Source organism: Ambystoma mexicanum, chromosome 6q (assembly GCF_040938575.1).
Source record: "Ambystoma mexicanum isolate Mex_15411 chromosome 6q, UKY_AmexF1_1, whole genome shotgun sequence".
Lineage (NCBI taxonomy): Eukaryota > Metazoa > Chordata > Amphibia > Caudata > Ambystomatidae > Ambystoma > Ambystoma mexicanum.
The window spans coordinates 989,362,667-989,384,363 of NC_090937.1; the positions used below are offsets into that span (position 1 = coordinate 989,362,667).

The 21,697-nt window shown below is 43.5% G+C and overlaps 1 protein-coding gene across 2 annotated transcripts in view; it reads left to right on the forward strand.

Annotated features, from left to right (window-relative positions):
- The window catches only part of SNX25 (sorting nexin 25), a 1,900,476-nt gene that overhangs the window by 1,139,565 nt on the left and 739,214 nt on the right, over positions 1-21,697 (forward strand). For both annotated transcript variants that reach the window (XM_069631510.1, XM_069631509.1), the window contains exon 7: positions 5,914-6,104. In XM_069631510.1, coding sequence (XP_069487611.1) covers positions 5,914-6,104 — 191 coding nt within the window. The remainder of the gene's footprint in view (positions 1-5,913; positions 6,105-21,697) is intronic.

The following is a 21,697-nucleotide window of genomic DNA, read 5'->3' on the forward strand; positions in this document are numbered from 1 at the left end:
TGGGAAGAAGTGGCAGCACTAATAGATTCCGCTCCCGAACCCCTTAAGAGCCAGCTATCTCGCATTTGTGCAGAGGGAAGAAACGTCTCAGGCTGCATTTTAAAAGCAACTTTAGACGCCGCAGACAATGCGGGTAGAATTATAGCAGAGGGGACTGTCATCAAAAGACATGCTTGGTTGAGGCAGTCAGGATTCAGAGCAGAAACACAAGCTGCACTCTTAGACAAACCAGTGGAAAGTGATCTCCTGTTTGGAAAGGCAGTCGAGGACGCACTAAAAAACGCTAAGGAGGAATTCGACACCCTCAAATCCCTTGGCCAGTTAACTACAAAACCACCTAACCAAAGAGGGAACGGCAATTTTCGTCGCCCCCGCGGCCAAAATTCCAATAGAGGAAATAGCTATTCCCACACCCAGGGTACACAGTGGAACACCAACTCACAACAGTCTACCCAGGGGTATGGTAGGGCTAGTAGAAGAGGACGTGGTAGAGGCAGAGGCAGCCCCAGTAAAGGAGGCGGCACGCCTCCACCAAAGCAGTGACGCTCCTTTCAGGGTCCCTTCCCATGCAACCCCAGTAGGGGGACGAATATCCAGCTTCACCCAGGCATGGGAAGGGATAACATCCGACAGATGGGTGCTGTCGACGGTATCCAAGGGGTACTGTATAGAACTACTGCAACGTCCCCGAAACCACCCTCCAAGACAAAAAGTCCACTCTTTAGAACATCAAAAGATCCTCCTCGAGGAAATCTACAATCTGCTCCTAAAGGACGCGATAGAACTCGTCCCAGGACACCAGGTAAACAAGGGTATCTATTCAACTTACTTCCTTGTGCCAAAGAAAGATTTAACAATGCGCCCAGTATTGGACTTACGGCCTGCCAGCAAGTATGTCAAGCCCCAAAAATTCCGTATGACCACGCTACAAGAGGTAATCCCACTCCTAAAAAAGGGGGATTACATGGCAACCTTGGATATGAAAGATGCCTATTTTCATATTTCTATGCTCCCGGCGCACAGAAAATACTTGCGCTTCAAGGTGGACAGTCGCCACTACCAATTCAAGGTACTGCCCTTCGGGATAGCTTCAGCACCAAGGGTATTCACCAAGGTACTGGCGGTGGCAGCTGCACACCTACGCAGGGAGGCAATCCCAGTGTACCCTTATCTAGACGACTGGCTCATAACGGGGGAAACCCCAGGAATCTGCAGATCAAACATTCAGAGGACTATCGACCTCCTCCACGAATTAGGCTTCTCTATCAACGAGAAGAAGTCAAGTCTGGTGCCAAGCACCTCAAAACAGTTTCTAGGAGCTATCCTAGATACTCAGAGAGAATTGACCTTCCCTTCGGAAGAAAGAATTCGGAATATACTTATGCAAATTCCGCATTATCAGTCAGGTCAACAGATAACAGTACGCAAAGCTATGCGGTTACTGGGCATGATGGCGTCATGCATTTACCTGGTCCCCCACGCGCGTCTGCGCATGCGTCCCATGCAGGAATGGTTGGCGAAACAGTGGTCTCAGGCAAGTGGTCAGTGGGACGATCTAGTGGTCGTTTCGCCAACACTCGTACAGAGCCTACACTGGTGGACAAGAGAGAATATCGCAAAGGGGAAACCCTTTTACGATCCCGAAGTACAGGCAGTGGTTACTACAGATGCATGCCTGACTGGGTGGGGAGCTCACCATCTCCACCACACAGCTCAGGGTCTCTGGTCTCACTCAGTAGCCAAGAACCACATCAATCTGCTAGAGCTTCTGGCAGTATTCCGAGCGCTGCAGGCGTTCGAGCCCCATCTACTGAACTTGTCGGTGCAGATCAGGACGGACAGCACGACAGCCATGTTCTATCTGAACAAGCAAGGAGGGACTCGTTCGCCAAATCTGTCCAAGCTTGCCCAGAAAATATGGATATGGGCACTCAGACGGAACATCTTCCTGTCATCGCAACATGTTCCAGGGGAGCTCAATTCCCTAGCGGATGCTCTAAGCAGAGACCCCCTCCCAGAAGAACACGAATGGGTCCTTCACAGAGACGTAGTAGAAGATCTCTTCTCTCAGTGGGGTTTCCCCACTATAGACCTATTCGCCACAAGCGAAAACAAACAATGCCCAGGATTTGCATCCAGGTTCCCCCAAACGGACTCCCAGGGGAATGCCCTGTGGATGAACTGGTCAGGGATGTTTGCGTACGCTTTTCCACCAACTCCTCTCATCAGGAAGGTGGTGTACAAGATGAACAAGGAATCAATGACGCTCATCCTAGTTGCTCCCATGTGGGCGAGACAACCATGGTTTCCACACCTACGCAGGATGGCGGTGTGCGAGCCCATCAGACTCCCAGCCTGGTACAACCTTCTGTCCCAGCAACAAGGTCAAACACTGCATCAGGAACCCAACTCTATGAACCTAGCAGCATGGCTCCTGAAGGCATAGAGTTTGGACATCTCAAATTACCACAGAGGTGTATGGACATTCTAAAAGAGTCCAGGAAACCAAATACAAGACACTGTTACTTTGACAAGTGGAAAAGATTTGTTATCTGGTGCCAGAATAAACAAATCAACCCGGTTGATTGCACTCCTTCCAACGTTGTAACATACATGCTCCACCTGCTGGATGCAGGGTTGGTTTTTAACTCTCTGAAAGTACACCTGGCAGCCCTCTCGGCTTACACCACATCCCATAACAGGGTCTCGTGGTGGAAAGTACCAGTGGTTAAAGCCGTCATGGAAGGAGTAAAGAGACTTCACCCTCCTATTTCGAACCCACCGCCAGGATGGGACCTCAACGTGGTGCTAGCTAAGCTCATGGGGCCCCCCTTCGAACCCATGCATAAAAGTAGTCTCAAACACCTGACTTATAAAACGGCCTTCTTAGTAGCCATTACCTCCATAAGAAGGGTCAGTGAAATTCAGGCTCTGTCAGTGCAAGATCCTTTCTTTACTATCCACAAGGACAAACTGGTTTTACGCACACACCCTAGGTTCTCACCAAAATTCATATCCAAGTTCCATGTAAACCAGTCCATCGAGCTTCCGGCTTTCTTCCAAAACCCACAAAGCTCGGCTGAGGTGAAACTACACACCCTAGATGTGCGTAGGGCGGTCTTATACTATGTAAATAAAACCAGACCGCTAAGGAAAACAGATCAACTGTTTGTCTCCGTAGCTACAGGCAGAGAGGGGGATCGCGTCTCTAAGGGCGCTATCTCTAAGTGGATTATCAACTGTATACAGCTGTGTTACTCTCTTTCTAAAAAGACTCTGCCGTTTACACCAAGGGCCCACTCTACTAGAGGCATTGGGGCCACTCTGGCTTTCATTGCAAATGTTCCCCTCGACACCATTTGCAAAGCAGCTACTTGGAGCTCTATTCACACTTTTACTCAGCATTACTGCATTGACACTCATTCCAAGACAGATACACAAGTGGGACAAGCGGTTCTAAGACACCTGTTTGCTCATGACCCTTCTCACATCCCACCTCCTTCTTCTGGTACTGCTCGCTAATCTATGCACAGCATGTGATCTAAGCAGATTCCACAAGCCTCAGAAGGGATACATTACTCACCGTAATCGTATTTCTGATGCTTGTATCTGCTTAGATTCACATGCGACCCACCCTTCCTCCCCTCCGAGAGAAGGCGCATGGTTGCTTGTAGTCTTACCTTTCTGTCTATCTGCTTGGACTATCTGTACTCACGCTACTCCTCATGCTACCTCATGTCAGGAAAAACACAATCTGGGGATCCTAGACGCGTGAGGGATCATGGGTACAGTGGACGTCACACTAGGGATAGTATTACTGGCACGCCCTGTGTCGACGCCCTTTTTCGATTTTCGAAAAACAAACTGTAATACTCCGCAGCTTCCACTAGATGTCGGCCTATGCACAGCATGTGAATCTAAGCAGATACAAGCATCAGAAATACGATTACGGTGAGTAATGTATCCCATATATATATATATATATATATATATATATATATATATATATATATATACATACATGATGTCCTTAATGTACCCATTGATTTTTAGCGCCAGTTATAACAAATTATTTTTTTTGTGTTTGTTATCTATTACTGGATTTTATTTTGTCACTATCTTTGGTGCTTTGATTTTTGTATTGATAGCAAAGTCTTCATTTGACTATAATATCGAGAAAAAAAATCAACCTACAAGACAAAGTGCACAGTACATATATCATAGCAATTAAATAGCGTGCACCAGAGAAAAATACCAAAGTTCACATTTTTGATTACATTGCTGTATTGGATGTAACACTAATTTTCCACTTTAGCTAAATTGGATCCTGGGTTTCATGTCACAGTATCAATGAAGCTGGTGAACAGGAAATTATATCTTTGGTGTTGCTAAACATAGCATCGACCATCTTGGCACAAAGAGGAATAGATGCCCTTCCTTAATGCTATGAATACTTCGGTATTTCTCTATTCCTAGCCCTCTTTGCTTTGCACCAATATGCTAGAAGCTGCTCTTTGGGAATGTTCGAAAATACACACATTTAAGTAGGTAAAAAGCGTTAGGTTCTTTCCTCAGGTAATGCTTCCGTGAGACATGCACATGCTTTCCATGCATTTAAAGCTGGGTTTCTCACATATACACAACCTTTGTTACAAGAATTTGAACTGAAAGTTTTGCAGAGCGCTTGAGGTTGTCTGCCCTTCAGAGCCAAAGACCGAATGGGCGGTACTGCATGTATATAAAGTGTTTGCACGCCAAATGAATATCACACGTGACGCATTGGTTTTGCAAATATGTTTATTTAGGAGGAACAAACATTTTCATCCGGTTCGGAGTTGGCTCCGTAAGTAAACATCAGAGTTTTCTTGTGTAACAAGCAGTTAGCTGCACTATGACTGTGTGCATTGTGAGTTTTGGAGAAAACAGCTTCTTGCCTGTTTTGGGGTTTTCTGGCTGTAATGCGGTTTACTTTTATTTTTGTGACGTTTTGCCCCTTCAATGCTGCACTAAATGTTAGTAGGCTCTCATTAAGAGCTTTCACTCCCCTACCCCACCCTACGGCTCTGTTGACAGCCCTTGTCTATTTTGTCTGCTTTGTCCTCTCAATTGCTTGTGACTTAAACCTCGTGATGTGTCCCTATACCCTGGATATGCCTAAAGGCGCTTTACACCCGGGATAATATGGAAATTGTTCTGTTCAAATGTAATGCAGCACTACTAGGGTCGGATTGGGGCATGCAATCGATTCAGGCACCAATACAAAAGTGGCCCACAATCGCACATTACAATTCATTACTCCAGGAAAGACTGTGCAGTATCCAAAGGGTGATTTTGCTAAAATATATTGCAAAAAATGCACTTGAAAACATTTGATTAGTAGCATGGGTTAAAACTAGTGTGGTTATTTATAAAACTGGTCAACTTTGGCCAAAAAAGTAGTCCATCCTAGAATCCTGGGCTGGCACTTGAGCATTACCCTATAGGTCAGCCCGAGCCTGAGCACTACCTCTCAATGATAGTTATTACTGTATTATATTGTAGGACCAATAAACAGTGCAACAAAGTTTATAATGACTTTATGCATTGTTGCTTAAATCTGCTTGCAGCTTATTTTTTTAAATACACTTCAATTCGAGGCCTTCCACAGCACTCTTCCGAAGAGTATTAATTATTTTCCACCTAAAACCAGACAGTTTTCCTTTTTCCCCCTGGACTACACAAACCCAGTGGTGGAAAAGTTGCACATTGGCTACACAGGTGAAATAGTTTCAGGCCAGTAACTCAGTTTTTACTTGAACTTTTATAGATGAACACAATATAAATAAGCCAGTAAGAGATGATTACAGGAATAGCAAGCCCTGAACATGATGCCTATTTTACCTTTGTCCTCTTCTCTTTTACACTCCCTGGCAGATTCAAAGGGTAAGGAGACTGCTGCTATGAAAGCGGACCTGCTCAGGGCACGCAACATGAAAAGATATATTAACCAGCTTACGGTAGCCAAAAAGCAGTGTGAAAAAAGGATACGGCTTCTAGGAGGTCCTGCTTACGACCAGCAGGAAGATGGCACCACAGACGAAAGCGATGGTCCCCAAAGCCAAAAGGTACGACATGATACTTGTTTGTTTAAATGCTATCAGTGGATGTCTTACAGCAAACAGTTCAGATGAATACATACTCATTAGTTCAGGAGTCTCCAAACCTTCCTGCAATGAGAGCTAGTAACTAGAGCAGAAAGACATCCCAGATCCCCTTACTCAAAGGGATCAATGGATTGTGCTTGTTATTTCTTGGCACAGCTACACATTTATTTCTTAACTTATAAGGCACCTGCTGCAACACCGTTCGCCCGCTGGTGGCACAGGGGAAAGGGGGTGGCGCAGAGATCATTGGTCTGGTCTTGGCGAATTCCGGATCTAGTAAATACTGTGGGTGGGAGCAAAGGAGACGATCTTAAAGGTACAGTAATAACAATATTTATTTATCGAATGGTGGAGTGATTGGATATTGTCTGCATCAACACCTTTCAAAAGTATTTAGTGGTTGAAAGCACTATCCACGGTGTGACACTATACCCCTAGAGCCAGTTTAGAGAAGCAAATTGGTATGCAACTGTGGATATCTGCATGCACCTTGGTCTTTGTAAGTATTAATGAAAACAATACTGATTGTATTGATTCAATAGGAAGGTAATGTATTGATTTGTTTTATAAAAAAGAGTCATCTTACATATAATTTAAATACTAAACAATTTCCAAAATACATCTGTTAATAGCCCATATCAACACTTGTTTCAGTAACTATAGGCTTCAATGCAATTGGTGCTGATTTGTTTTATCTGTCATCACTAATACAATTGTATTGTTTACTGTGTGTTAATAAATAGTATCGAAAAATGAATCAAATAAATCATGAACAGGATCAAAATCAATACTTCCTATGCTCTGAATGTTGCCTGAAGAATTTTAAAAGCTGATCCCTCCCAAAGTGAAGTAAACTCTGTATTATTATATGTATTGAGGGGAGAAAAGCTGTGTCCAGGCACTAAACAAAGTGCCAGCACTTTAGGAGTTGTGCCACTGCAAAATGGGAAAGAAAAATGGAAATTTTGTGGTGAATGTAATCTGTACAGGAAATATGCTTGCTGTTTTGAATGGATAACTTCTGTCAAAACATGAAAGCACTTGATGATCCCAATAAGTTCTGTAATTTGAATTTTAAGGTTACACACTGAAAGATAAGATGTAAAAATACACCCAAAGAGCCTTCATAGTTGTACTGTTTCTTTTAAGACTGTTCTATAATATTTTATTATCTTTATCATATCTGTACATCAATAGTTTATTTTTTGTAAATAATCATTCACCTACAAATGGTGCCCACTAGTGTTCTTAATTAATTATAAGGCATCAAGGTTGCCCAGAATCGGTTGGTAGACCGGTGCAAAATACTGTAAAGACACCATAGTGCAGTATCATTTCGTACAATTGATGTTTTGTTGTCCATGCAGTTTAAGTATTATAATTGGGCTCAAATCAGCTAAACTGCTATTGCTTTTCAGTTGCAAGATGATTGTCTATCAGTACTTGTAAGTTGCACTTAAATGTTGGTTTAAGATGACCAATCTCAAATTGATTTAAATGTACACAATGTATCGATCAATTGGAACGATTATTAGTAATAAGAAGCTAACAAGCCTGTATGTCCGACCTACCCAGTGTAATGGTGTCTGAGGAACTGGAAAAGATCTGTGTGTGCTTCTACTGCAAGTTACCAGAATTGTGCGTGTAGTTGCAAACTTAAAAATATCTGACCTTAAATTAAACTATAGTAGAAGTAAAAGATTGTGAATGGTGGTCGGCATATTTGTGCATCCTTTATTAGGGTCTGTTTGTAGAGATTCTCATTTTGACGACGAGTTTGATACCTAACGATTATGATGGACTATATTGTCAGTTTGAACTGATGGGAAAATTGCAAATACATTTTCATGGTTATTGTCACATTCACTGTGGATGGTTCGGATTTATGATCTCTAAAAACTGTTGAATTCTTTTGATGTTTTCCATTTATTAAAGTAGATGGGATGATTTAAATAACTGGGAGAAAGTCCTTGGGTATTTGGCCGTGTAGGTTATAGAAAGACATTTAGGTAATGGTCTGTGTATAGTCCATAGTTAATGGTTTCCCTTGGAAAAATGTACTTCGCTTCTCTTTGCCTCAAATGTAATTCAGTTTCCTCCTCTTTACTGCATGTTGATTTTTTTTAAACCAGCAAAGCAAGCCTCCTCAATGGTAATTTCGTGAAGCTGTCTCTGCCAATGAGCTGTCATTGGAATTTGGGTCTTCAGTTCTGAGTATTCCTTGTCAAAGTCTTTAATCTATGAGTTGAGCCTTATTCAGCGGACAAGGGCTTCATAAGTCCCCTAAATTTCCTTTTGCTCTTCCCATTTTTTCCAAACTTGTTTTTTATCTCTTCCCTTATGCTGTATATAAAAGCACCTCTGACTAACAGAGACTTCCTGTTTGATTACCAAACCACTTTAAACCCACTATTGGTGTTAGGAAGAATGTCAAGGACTGTGTTGAGGAAAATCCGGACTTAGAGTTGTGAATATTGCCAGTTATTAATTTGGCCATTACTTCATCACCCCACAGTCCTTACACTGAGGATGTACTAGTCCAGAGATTATACCCAAAGGAAGCACATGCAGGTCTGGCTTTGGCATCCATGCTTTAATAGGCATGTAACTATTTACAAGGAAAAAGAGCAAAACTCCAAAGCCCTTCATCTCCGACAGCCTTCTTAGTAAATAAAAAGGCATATAAGAACGTGTCCCAGCCCAACGAAGACAATTCAGGTAGAGTAATGGACAAAACATTGTGGACAATAAAATGTACCCAACAAGTGTACCAATGTCCCCAGCTGTAACTTACAACATCTGGAAGACAAAACCCCAGAATGGGAACATTTCTGAAATTAAATGCTGCCATAAATAACCAAAGAAGCCTGGCTAGACAATAGGGAAAGGGGGCCTGGCTCACAGTCTAAATAGTCAATTTTCCCAGACATTTGAATTTTTAGAAGACCTCAAGATGTCTTAAATTGAAATATGTAGATGGTGGACTAGATTTGTGATTCACAGCACTAAAAATGACAACTGTTAGAATTACTGAAGGGCCAACCCCTTGATGAACATGAATTACAAATCCAGCACCGGTTCCAGGATGACGTTTTAGGAGAAAACAACTTATGTAAAAATGTATATGACATGTAACATATATGTTTTGTTTTAAATGTCTACAACTCCCTGAGAAAGTCAGCTCATGGTGTAGTTTATTTATGTTTATCTGGTTTAAAGCAAACATTACACAATAATCCTACTCAACACACAAATTCTTAAATACTAAATACAATTCGACTAAACAAATTCATGTACATAAATGTTAACAAATTAGCATTTAAATAAATAATTACAAAATTGCAATAAAGCTAAAACTAACGAACCATGATCCCCCTATCATTGTATGTGACCAAAAGGAATCAAATTCGAAGAAAAATTGATTATGTACACATTTTGAAAAGTAATATATTCGTATAGAGCCTAAGCATTGACATTCTACACAAATATGCTTCAAGGTTTCCAATGAATCTTCTTTTCTACAATAATAACCTGCACATTCTTTTTTAGAACCCCCTTCCCTAGCCCCTAAAATGTCTCTGGTCGGCATAAGATTTAAATGAAAAGACATGTACACCCTTACACACTGCCGAGCCAGGAACCATTTTACATATTGTTGGATCTTCAATGGTTTGGGGATGAATTGTATATATTCTTGGAATCACTTTGTATTCCCTAAATGGGCTATGTTTACCTTCCAACCCTATGCAATGACCTTCTTCTTAAAATCAGTGAACTGAAATTCCTTAATATCTGTAAATGGATATTCAGTAATTGTCATAAAATTCAGACAATGGGTACAAATCTAATTTAAAAAATATTCGTACTCATTTCATTTAACATGTATAGGACTGATTCTTACTCAGCTGTTTGCATTTTCGAAAGAAATCTCAATCTACGTAACATACAGCGAGAATATAAAGATACCTTTCTTAATTTCCATTCTAATCGGTTGAATGGGGGTTGACCTTGGTAATCCTAATCTTTCCAAATTTGCCCCCCATCCCAAATATTCAGAGGTTTTACCAGGAACTTTGACATTCTCAGTTCCATATACCACTGCAGGTAAAATGTTTTTGCAAATATTGTATGTCTTAATGAGTGGTCAAAGAATAAAACCACCATATATTTGGAACTAAAATTCTTTATTAAACTCACTAATGGAGGAATTTCAATCTTCATGTTTTAATGTTATACTCTTGTAAAAAGTACCAATATGAAACCCCAAATATTTATAGTGATCTATGATTTGTAACCAAACCCCATTTATGTACCAATAAAAACTTTGAGTTCACTAAACTTGTCTTTGGGAATTGCATTACGTTTGATTTTGAGGTATTCATCTCCAGATCTTGTTCACAAGCAAAATCCCTTACAGAATTTAGGCTATGGTAAAGACCTATTTGGGGCCTATCTAAAATAATGAGGTCATCAGCATAGGCCAACCACAGAATACTCAATCTACCTATTTTGGGAAGGACATTTTGAACTTTTGCTAAAAACATCATCTATACCTGACAAATAGGAATTGATAAAAATCTAAAATACAGGGTAGTTTGAGACCTATGGAAGTACCTGTGTGTTCCGAAAGAGACCCACCTTCATAACTATCTCCCTATTGTGCAGTTTCATCCACAGTTTATGGGGTGATTGACTTTGTCAAATGCCATGCTAAAGGTAAGAAATGCCAAACATATTATTTTCCCCAAAGTCTAGAGCCTACTTCATGTTTAAATATATTGAGCAACAACCCATTGGGCATGGTATTTGATCCTTTTATAGACCCTCTTTGTTGCATGGGAATTATGTTATTTACTTAAGGACATTTCTGAAGCTCTTTCCACAGTATAGCACAAAATATCTTACTGGAGCCATCCAAAAGGGCAATCTGTTCACCGGGTAATTTGAACCTCCCTTCTTATATATCGGAACAATATAAGATAATTTCCAGGTATCTGGAAGTCTGGATACTCTTAAAAATCCTGCAAAAAGTCTAGTAAAAATAAAGTCCCAGGTGGTATGTCAGCTTTCAAAACATTGTTAGATAATCCATGTGATCCTGGTGCATGCAAGTTTTTCAACCTTTTAATTACTCGTTTTATTTTCTCATAAGAGAATACGCCATCTACCCTGGTCAGTAGATAACTATCTTTCATAGACTAGCAATCTACAATCAATGTTGGAGTATAATTATCTTCTTGGTTATATAAAGAACGAAAATGTTGAATCCACTTATTTTCTGTAGTGTTATTAACTTGATACGATTGTGGCAGAATGTATTTGTTAATGAGGCCCAAATGCTTCGCACATCACCTGATAAAGTTAAACAAATCATGCTTTGCTATTCTTTTGAAATCCATGTCCGTTTAAATGCGATCAGCCAATTTCTATATTGCTGTTTGATTAATCACTTATTTGACTTTATGGTGGCCCAATTACCTGCATTTAATAGTCTCTTTTCAGCATGTTATTGTTTTCTGCTATTAAATATTACTTCCTCATAAGTGTTTAAGTACCAAGTCTTATGTATCTGGATTAATGGTGGGAATTTTTAATATCACTCATCAATTTCTTGTCATTTGTCCAACTTTATAAGGTCAGTTAACTGATTTCTACTAGTATATTTCAACAAAAATGTTAGTCACTTAGTGATAGATGCCAGATTAATATTTGTACAGTGTATTCTGTTTCCACTATTAACACAGATCTTCTGACCGTATTTCTCGTGAGCCAGTAATTCTACTCCATTTAATGCACCTACTGTTACCCATGCATGATCACTAGTTCAGTTACTTATTGCCTTCATATCATAAAATAGATACAAGATATTAAAATAGTCTCTTAATTTTATGTCCCCATTCGTCAAAGTATTGGCTGCTGGGATATCTTTCATAATTGTCCGTATATTGAGGACGATCCCCATACTGATAATAAATCAAGCCATGTTGTTTTAAAAAAAAAAAGGTTTTATTGGTTTCATACAAACATAAAGAGAGCACAAAGAAACCTTTACCAGTTCACACAACACATCCTCCATTATCAAAAAGAAAACCAAGAATAGATTAAAAAGACAGATTTCCAAAACCATTCCTTTATACATGTGCCCAGGACTGCCAAATGACAATCTCCTTCAACAAAAAAGTGAATAAAGTAATCGTGAGTCGCACTCCTTTGCTTGGTTCCCTTTATCATCTCTTAAAATTCTGTCCACGAATTTCATTGCTGCTAATACCATGCTCACCCTTTCACCAAGTAACACCAACTCCCACCATTCTTCAACTGTCAATTATATTGTTTTGCCCAATTGCTCATCTAAGTATAGTGATCCAAGTTCAGATAGAGCCATGCACCTCATGACCAAGTGAACAAAGGATCCTACCAGGTCCTTTTCCTCGCAGCATCGGCAATGGACGTTAGCCTCCTGTATTTTATGTCTTTCTAATTGAACCTCTTTCGTGGGCAAGATGTTTATATGACATCTCAGCAAGAGATCCCTGTAGTGGGCAGATGGAAACTTTTGGAGATACCTCGGAATGTCGTTAAAACCTTCTTCTCTTTCCACAAGCCATCCCTCATGGAGCCCCTTCCCTTTGCTTCAGTTGTTTCAATCCAATCTGATTTTTCCAAAAGAGCTTTGACTTTAGATGGATTACCCGCCAGGACAACTAATTCAATGTTAGGATCTTGTAAGACTCTTTTCTATTTTCCTTTTCCATTCTTTCGTCTCGATTTTGATGTCTAAGGAGGGCAAAGGGCAGCACCCCCTCTACCAGAGTATATTTCTAGGACAGCGATATAGATTTCCACAATATTACTGATGCCAAGGATTGTGGGGACAGTTCATATTGTATCGCTGCCACTAGTAGCGACTTAGGCAACCTCAACATTTTGCACCCAAAGTATCCCTCCAATAAAGCCCACACTTCCCATGTGAGATTTAGGATAACCTTGGCGCCGTATGTTAGAAGTTACATCACTTTTTGTCTGTAGAAGGTGATCAGTGGTGTCAGCAAGAAGCTGCTATAATGCTTGTATATGGCTGTCCCCTGTGTGGTTAACATCTTTAATGCGTCCCTCGGGAATGCGTAGTGACCTTGTTCATTTACATTTTTGTTAATCACTATTCCCAAATATACGATTGTTTCCACCACTTCCAGGGGCTGGCCTCCACCCTCCAAAAAGGTCACTCTCCGTTTCCTACCCACCAACGACATAACCAAAACCTTGGACTTCCATTGGCCTCCAGATAAAGTCTAAATGCCTCAATTAGTCGCTGGAGGCCGATGGGCATTGGGTCCAAAGAAACAATGTAATCGGCGTATAGAGTCCAGGGAACCTCCAGATTGTTTATTTTTGTGGGAAATGCACAAATCTCTGCTTTTGAGATACCCAGGTTTGACAAATATAGATTAAATAACAATGGAGCTAAAGTGCACCCCTGCTTTAGCCCACAAAAGGTGTACATTTTCCTTGACAGGGTCCCTATTACCGCTATCCGAATTTGAATGGAGGTGCCCGTGTAAAGAGTCCTAATTGCCTCGAGCACATCGGATGGGCAATTCCAGCTATTAAGTTTCGCCCACAGGTGTTGCCTTTCTACCCCATCAAAGGCCTATTTTAGGTCAGTGAAGCCCATATTAGATGCAGGATTTCGACTCTATGGCCACTTACTTCAACACATTGAGAATACGTTCTGAGACATCCCAACCACCTTCACGAAACCAGCTTGCCTGGGGTACAGTCTCCCACTCTTTGTAGCCGAGGCATTTAGGTTGCGCAAAATAACAGAGGCGAAGAGCTTCCCCAATGAATCAAGAAGGGCGATGGGTCCATAATTTTTTGGATCTCCTATGTCACCCTTCTTGAATATTGGGACCACAATGGCCTCTCGCAAGGACCGTGGCACCTGTTTCGTAGCCATCGCTTGTTTTATTTTTTTTATTTGCTTTTATTAGTTTTAACAAAGAAACAGAAGGATAAAATACACATTATATGGTGCACCGTAGTTAACATTTGGTTGCGTGGCAATGACGGAGCACGTTGTATCAAAAGACATGTACAACATATGTTCCATTGCTTATTTCAGGCTGTATTTACCCTAACAAGAAAACCTTACCCACTCCCACCCCCCTCCCTTCCTTGGTTTAGCACACATCTTTTGAGTGTTATAGAAACGTGGGAACATCGAAAGCGGATTAGTCAAGTTTCCTTTGTCTGGTCGCTCTGTGGCCACCTATTATGAGTTCTCTTCCATTGTTGTCGGTCGGGTTTTGCATTTTCCATCAGGACCCGCCAGGTTCCTCTGATTGGGACTCGGGGTGTGTTGCAAAGTATTTATTCTTAAAGTCCATCCATAGGGCTTCACATTGGGCGGCCTTGCCGTGCAGAGAGGCAGTTATTGTTTCCATTAGGTAGACGTTTGTGGCTAAGGTGATCCATTCGTTTTTCCGGGCACCGTTGCAGATTTCCATTTGATCACCAATATGGCCATGGCCACCAGTAGTAAGTGGGGGGGGGTCAAACCCTTCAGTCTGGTCCAATCTTCTTCATCTCTTTCTAGGCTGAATAGTATTAGATAAGGGTTGGCATCTCTTTGAATACCTTCTGTTTCTTTGATCCACCCCAGGACCTCGTTCCAGAATACTTTAATGTGCGGGCAACCCCACCACATATGCCAATAGATAGCTATTTCTACGCATTTCCTCCAGCATGTTGGACTCGTTGTTTGGGACATTTTGGAAAGTCTAAGGGGATCGTATTGCCATCTGTGTAAGAGTTTGATAGCATGAAGTTTGTATTGACTGGATATGGACGTTTTGGTGCTCTACACATTGTTTCCCATTGGTCGGGGTGTATTTCTTCCCCAATGTCTTCATCCAATCTCAACCTCATGGATTCCGTGGATCCGTCTCCTACCGCTATAAATTCTTGATACATTATGGATATGAGGCCTTTCATCTCGGATTTAGAGTCTTGAGATTTTCTCAAATGGGGTCAGATCTCTGTTCAATTTGTCTTTCCATTCTGCCTTCGTTAGGACCCCTTTCAGTTGGATGTACTGGAATGTGGATAAGGTGCCTATACCTAATGCTTCAGTCAGGTCTGGTAGCGTGATGAACAAGTCTTTCTTCTGCACCTGTCCCACCCTTTCCAAGCCCTCCTCATACCATGTTTGGAACCTACCCACGTTGGGTATGCGATTGTTTATGCTGGGTGTCCATTAGTGACTGAGGGGGGAGGGCCAAGTGGTGATTTTGCGCATTTCTTTGCCTGTACGCCATATACTCCATATGGTGCTCAGAATGGGGTGGCCTTTGATTTTCTGTTGTACCCTTTTGTGTGGAGTCCGTAGCCATTCCAATACCTTGGCCGGGGACAGATAGTAGTTGTCCATTTGGACCCATTGGAGGTTTTTGTGATCTGAGGTGTGGGATCAGGACGCGGAACTGGGCAGCTTTATAGTAAGTTCTCAGGTCAGGGAGCCCAACCCACCCTTGTCCTTAGGAAGCATCAGTGTATCGTAAGGGATTCTTGCTTTCTTCCCCTGCCATATGAATCTTACCATGATCTTTTTGGCTTCAATAAAGAACCCTTTTGGTATCTCAACAGGTAACATTTGGAAGGGATACAGGAAATGGGGAAGGCATACCATCTTGACTGCATTAATTCGACCTAGCTAGGAGATTGTGAGTTTGTTCCATTTTTTAAGATCGGCTGCAAATCGCTGGAGGAGTGGAGGAAAGTAGGCTTCAAATAAGTCATTTAGGGTTTTGGTGATCTGTATGCCTAAATATTGCAGAGCGGTATGTTCCATCTTAAGGCCTAGCGGGAGAAACTTAGTGTCATTCCCTTCTGCGGTTCCTTGGAGGGGGAACAGAATGGACTTGGTCCTATTTAATTTGAACCCAGAGAATTGGCCATATTCGTCCATTAGTTCCAGGGCGTGAGGGATAGACTCTGAGGGGTTAGTCATGTGAAGGAGAATGTCGTCTACTTTGTATTCTTTTGGGCGTAGCCGCATCTCCTCTATCAAAGGGTCAGCTCTCGTCTTTTGTGCCAGGGGTTCTAACGAGAGTGCAAATAGGATTGCAGAGAGGGGGCATCCCTGTCTAGTGCCGCGTTTTAATTCGGACCATCTGGAGTATTCTTTGTTTACGAATATCGATGCCTTGGGGGATGTAGCTATCGCTTGTCTTCCCTTTCTGGCTTTTGGGCCTATTCCAACCTTCTGCAAGACTGCTCCCCGAAATTCCCACTCCACTCTATCAAAGGCCTTCTCTGCATCTATTCACAATAGGACGGGGTCATTGGGGAGGTTGTCGGCCACGTGGATGAGATGTAGTGTTTTGCGCATGGAGTCAGCTCTGTCACAGGTTTCCCCCCTTCTCACCTGTCTGTGTTGCCTGATGTCCTCTTTAGGCGGAGTCTTCTTTTGTATGGTTCGGGACTTAAATAAGCCCGCTCGGCCGTCCTCGGCTTCCAGATTACGTTCAGCTTCGATGTCCAGGATCAAGGAAAACTCCGGGAATATTCAAGAAGGAGTAGGGGGGCACGCGGAAGTGACACAGGGATTCCGGGAAGATTGGATAAGAAGGAAGAAGTCGGGAGAAGGGAATCCAGGGGCCAGGGGATAGCAAGTAGCACAAGAGAAGGTACGGAGCACACGTCCGATCACAGCTAGTAGCAGCGTTGAGATGCGTGGGGCCGCTGGGGTGTGGTTTCTTTATTGAGGATGCTGCGTAGAACGTGAAGACTGGTGAGCAGCGTTCTGAGCTTGCCGCCATGTTGGTAGTAGTATGGAGTGTAAGGCCCGACGTGTCAGGGTCCAGAAGGGGCGAGTTCGATGGTTCATGACAAGCTCCCTGTCTCCCCAGTATAAACCCAACCTGATCTGGATGGACCAGGCGGGGCATAAGCGTTTCCAGTCTGCCAGCTATTACCCTAGCGTAGATTTTGGCATCAAGGTTAAGGAGAGAGATAGGGCTGTATGATCCACAATATTTAGGGTCTCTCCCATCTTTGGGGATCACTGTTATCAGTGCTTTTTTGAAGGAGTCCGGTGCCACGCCTGTCTCTATTATTTCGTTAAATAATTCTGTTAGAAAAGGCACTAATTGCTTAGTAAAAGTCTTATAGAAACCAGCAGTGTAACTATCCTCCCCTGGAAATTTGTCCAGTGTTAACCTCTTAATTGCGTCTTTGATCTCCTGTTCATTAATTGGGGAGTCAAGGAGCTCGGGTTCTGCCTACGCGATTGTGGGCATGGTCTTTGGAGAAAGATACGAGTTTATATCCAACTGGCCAGGGGTAATTTCAGAGGTGTATAGCTTCTCATAGAAATTGGCAAAGGATTCTGGGATGGTGCAGGGGTTATGGGCAGGGGAGGTAGAGTCCTTAATTATTTTGTTTACTTTGCGTCATGCTCTTCGTTCTCTGAGTCTGGCGGCTAATAGAGCGTCGGCATTGTCTCCCTTTTCATAGAATTTCTGTTTTAGAAATTGCAATTTGCGTACTACTTGGTCGTGTTCCAACAACCGTAGTTCATCTCTCTTTTGTTGGGCCGTTTTAATTCTATCAGGGTCTACCTTAGGGTCTTTCCTTATCTCTCCCTCTAATTGACATATTTCAGTCCGTAGCCTTTGTTCTATGATCTTCCGCTCCCTTTTCTTGGAGGACCCCTCTCGTATTAAAATACCTCTCCATGTAGCTTTCCCAGCCTCCCAGACCGTTTGTTTGGAAACTTTCCCGTCATTGTTCATTTTAAAATATTCATCAATTTCGGTCTCCATGACATTTTTGAAAACTGCATCCTTCCAGAGGGTCTCATTACACCGCCACTTCCCTCCCATAACAGGAAGATCCGCCCAGGCGATATCTGCCAAAACCATGTCGTGGTCCGACCAGGTTATCGGGATAATGTCTGAATGTTGTGTAGTGGTTGTGAGGTCACTTGTGAGATATATGTAGTCAATACGCGTAAAAGTGTGGTGAGGGTTTGAATAAAAGGTGTATCCGCTTTCGCTGGGGTGCATAATTCTCCACACATCCTTCATGTCATACAGATCCATTATTTCAGCCAGCTCGGTGCGCCCTCCCTTTTATTGGCTTCTCGTTTTGGGTTTACCCGGTTTCCATTTTTTATCCAGGTCAGCCCATTGGTTGAAGTCCCCTCCCAGGATGATATGCCGTGCAGCTTCTAACATTATTTTAGGGATCGTCTTCTCAAGAAATGCGGTCTGTCCAGTGTTGGGTGCATATACTGTGGCAATCGTTACTTTCACTTTTGCTATTTTTCCTGTTATCAGGAGGGTGCGGCCCCCCACATCAGACCATGTTTTTTCCACTTCAAATTTGATTCCCTTCCTGAGTAGGATTCCGACTCCTCCTTTCCTGAGTGGGCCCGAGCCCCAGAACTCCAGGCCTCCCCGCTTGCCCAGGATGCTTCGCTCCTCCCCTTTGGCAAACTTTGTCTTCTGCAGGAGGAGTATGTCCATATTAGATCTACGAAATTCCCTGAGCACCAATGACCTCTTGGTCAGTGAGTTCAAGCCTTTCACATTGATGGTCCCCACTCTGAGCGAGTCCCTCAATTTGCGTTCATCAGGTACTGCCATTGTTGGGTGTCATTGGGGCATTGCTCACTTTCAGCGGCCAGACAAGTATTCGATCTCTCAGTCCCACATTGTCATTGATATCGCAGATTCGTTCAGATGGTGCTACTACTTTTCCCGAGTTTCTCCTTTCCCTTCCCTCCCTCCCCCCCCTTCCTGAGTTGGTGGCGTCCAGATGAACCCAAGAACTGTTGATGTGCCATTCTCAGGACTTTGACGGCGTCCGACTCGGACTTGGTGAGAATGTTTTTAGTCCAGTATCGGACCACCAGTGGGGACCGTTGCCTCACGATCCCATTCAAATATACCATTGTGACATACAATTGAGCCCCCTTCTCCCGTCCCCCCCCCAACATCATACATTTCAACAATACCAGTAAAGAAAAAACAAAGGTGTAATGATACGTGTGTTCTCCGGCCCTTTCTTCGGCAGTTTGTTTCCCCCCTTACTTCAGGGGGGTGCTCTGCGGCCTGGCGTCCAGACAGCAATCATATCACTCTGCCGTTTCCGTACATTTCAATTGTGGATTTCACTCAGTTGATTCGCAAGGTTCATGAGATCCAACTTCATTTTCTGTTTTCGGGGGTATGTGATCGCAGTCCCCTGCACAGTCTATGTATAATTCGGTTTTCACTGGTAGGCGGTATGTCTGAGTTGTTGTAAAGAGCCAGAGGTGTGGAGTACCATCGACAATGGAGGCTATCCGTGTGCTGGGTTGGAGTGGGCCTTAGTGCTCTGGGGTGCTTGGGAGTGGGCTGGGGTGGCCCTGCGCAGTGCGGGGGTATAGCTTTTCGGGAAGTGTCCCTTATTGCCTCTAAATTGGAGCTCTCCGTCCTTATTTCCTGTCAGTTGATTTCTCTTGGTGCTCCCCAACCTGAGATACTGCTCTTTTCTCTGGGGCAGACCACTCCAGTGTGCAGGGCAAGAGCAGTGCGTTGTGCTGCTGGAGCAGTCTTGGGTGGGAAGTTCCCTTATAGAAGTGCCGTGCTTTATTAAAAGTTATTGGAAACTGCTGGATCCAAAGTCACCAGGGTCAAATGTTGAGAAACTCTTCAGAATGCAATCTGACTGCAGGGCATCCAGCCCTCTCGTGCCTCTGTGGCGTTGGAGGCGAGCAGGTAGGTATTGTGCGCCCTTGGCTTGGGCGTTCAGGAGCAGGTTCATGCCACCGGCCAGGCGGAAGGCCGCATTCGTGTCCGGCGCAGACAGGCGCCCGTGGCACGCTCGCAGGGGTCAAAGCACCCACGTTGCGCCACCCTGGATGGGGCCTGCCGCGGCCGCGTCACGGCCAGAGGCCGGGGAGAGAGCCCGTATGCTTGGGCGACACCTTCGGGGACCTGGGCGGGGCTCGGGAGAAGTGTTCCTCTGAGGGGGCTCACCAGGCCTACGCTGCCAGGTCCCTCACCCCTCAGATGGATCGTCTTGGTGGCCTGATTAAAATATCCTGAGAGGGTGTGTGGGGGGGGGGCGGGCGGGAACGGCGCCCACTCACTCGGAGCTCCTCAGGCAGCGGGAGTTCATCCGCGGTCTCTCGGTTGCCAGCCGCTTAGGTCCCGCGTTTCCCGGGCTTTCTCAGTCTTCACGGGCGGGAGACTTCGGATGCGGGTTTCTCCTGCAAAATGTGACTGATTTCGGTCGGGTTTTCTGTGGGTTGGTGGGGCGGGGGGGTCCTCTGTCGTCTGATCCATCGCTATAGATTCAGGGTGGGGGCGTAATGTGGGGGCTCAAGTCACATTATGGACCTCTGAGGGGGAGAGCTCACACGGGAAGGTTGCTCATCCGTGCGCCCCCTGGTGGCCAGTGTCATCACTTGTTTAAACAGGGCTACAACCAGACTTGCCCGAATGTCAATGTTCGGTTTCAGAATACAATTTAATAAAAAATCAGGGCCGGCTGCCCTAGATGAACTAAGCTTGGACAGCATCCACCTGGCCTCTTCAGTATCAAAGTCAAAAGACCAGCTCTTTCCCACCAGTCCCACAATTTCCTCTGTCCTTCTCTCTCCTTAAGAGAGGAGAGTAGAGCAGTGACCTACCCATCTCTCTTCCGTGACCTGACCCATCATGTGCATCTCTCTAAATTTCCCGCAATTATTAATAAGCTCCCACCTAGATCTTGTATTTCTCCCGCAGACAGCTTTGATCATTTTTTCCGCATCATTTTGCAGTCAACTCGCTCTGTTGGCCTTAACCCAATTTCTATATTTTTGGCTGCAAAACCTTACTTTTTTTCTCATCCTTGGATCTTTCTCCCTCTTCTGCCTTTTCATATCTGTTCTCAGGGCTCTTCTAGCCTTGATTAACACTTGGTCATAGGCGTGTCTGGGTGTTATATTGGCTTTACCTCCCCTATTCAGGACTTATGTAAAATGCCTGGGAGTATAGATTTGGGATTGTCGCTGCTTCTCTCTGGTTTATCTTTAAACTATTCTTTCCCCAGCCTAAATCAACCACAGGCATTTTCCTAAAGTTCTGCATGTGGTGGGGCCACATGAGTGTAATGGCTAAAAGGTCATGGTCGCTCTGGGAAAGGTTAATTACCTCAAATCTCTCTACCCTAGTCCATACCGAAATGGACACAAAACAATAATCTAAACAGCTCTCAAGGGCTCCATTTGACCATGTACATGCCCCAGGTCTATCACTGTGTATTTGCACATTTAACATCAAAAGTTCACGGGACCATGTTTCATTGAGACATTTTTTTGTCCCCCCAGCAACCTGAGATGGCGAAAGTGGTACACCTTCCTTGGACAATAGCTGCATGTTGAGGGCACCGCAAATTATAATCTGTGGGTCCTCCCACTCAATTAGAGCATCATCCACCCAGCTCATAATTGATTCAATGAATTCCTCAACATGAAGCTGACTGACACTTCAGTAGGTGTTTATTAACAGGAGATT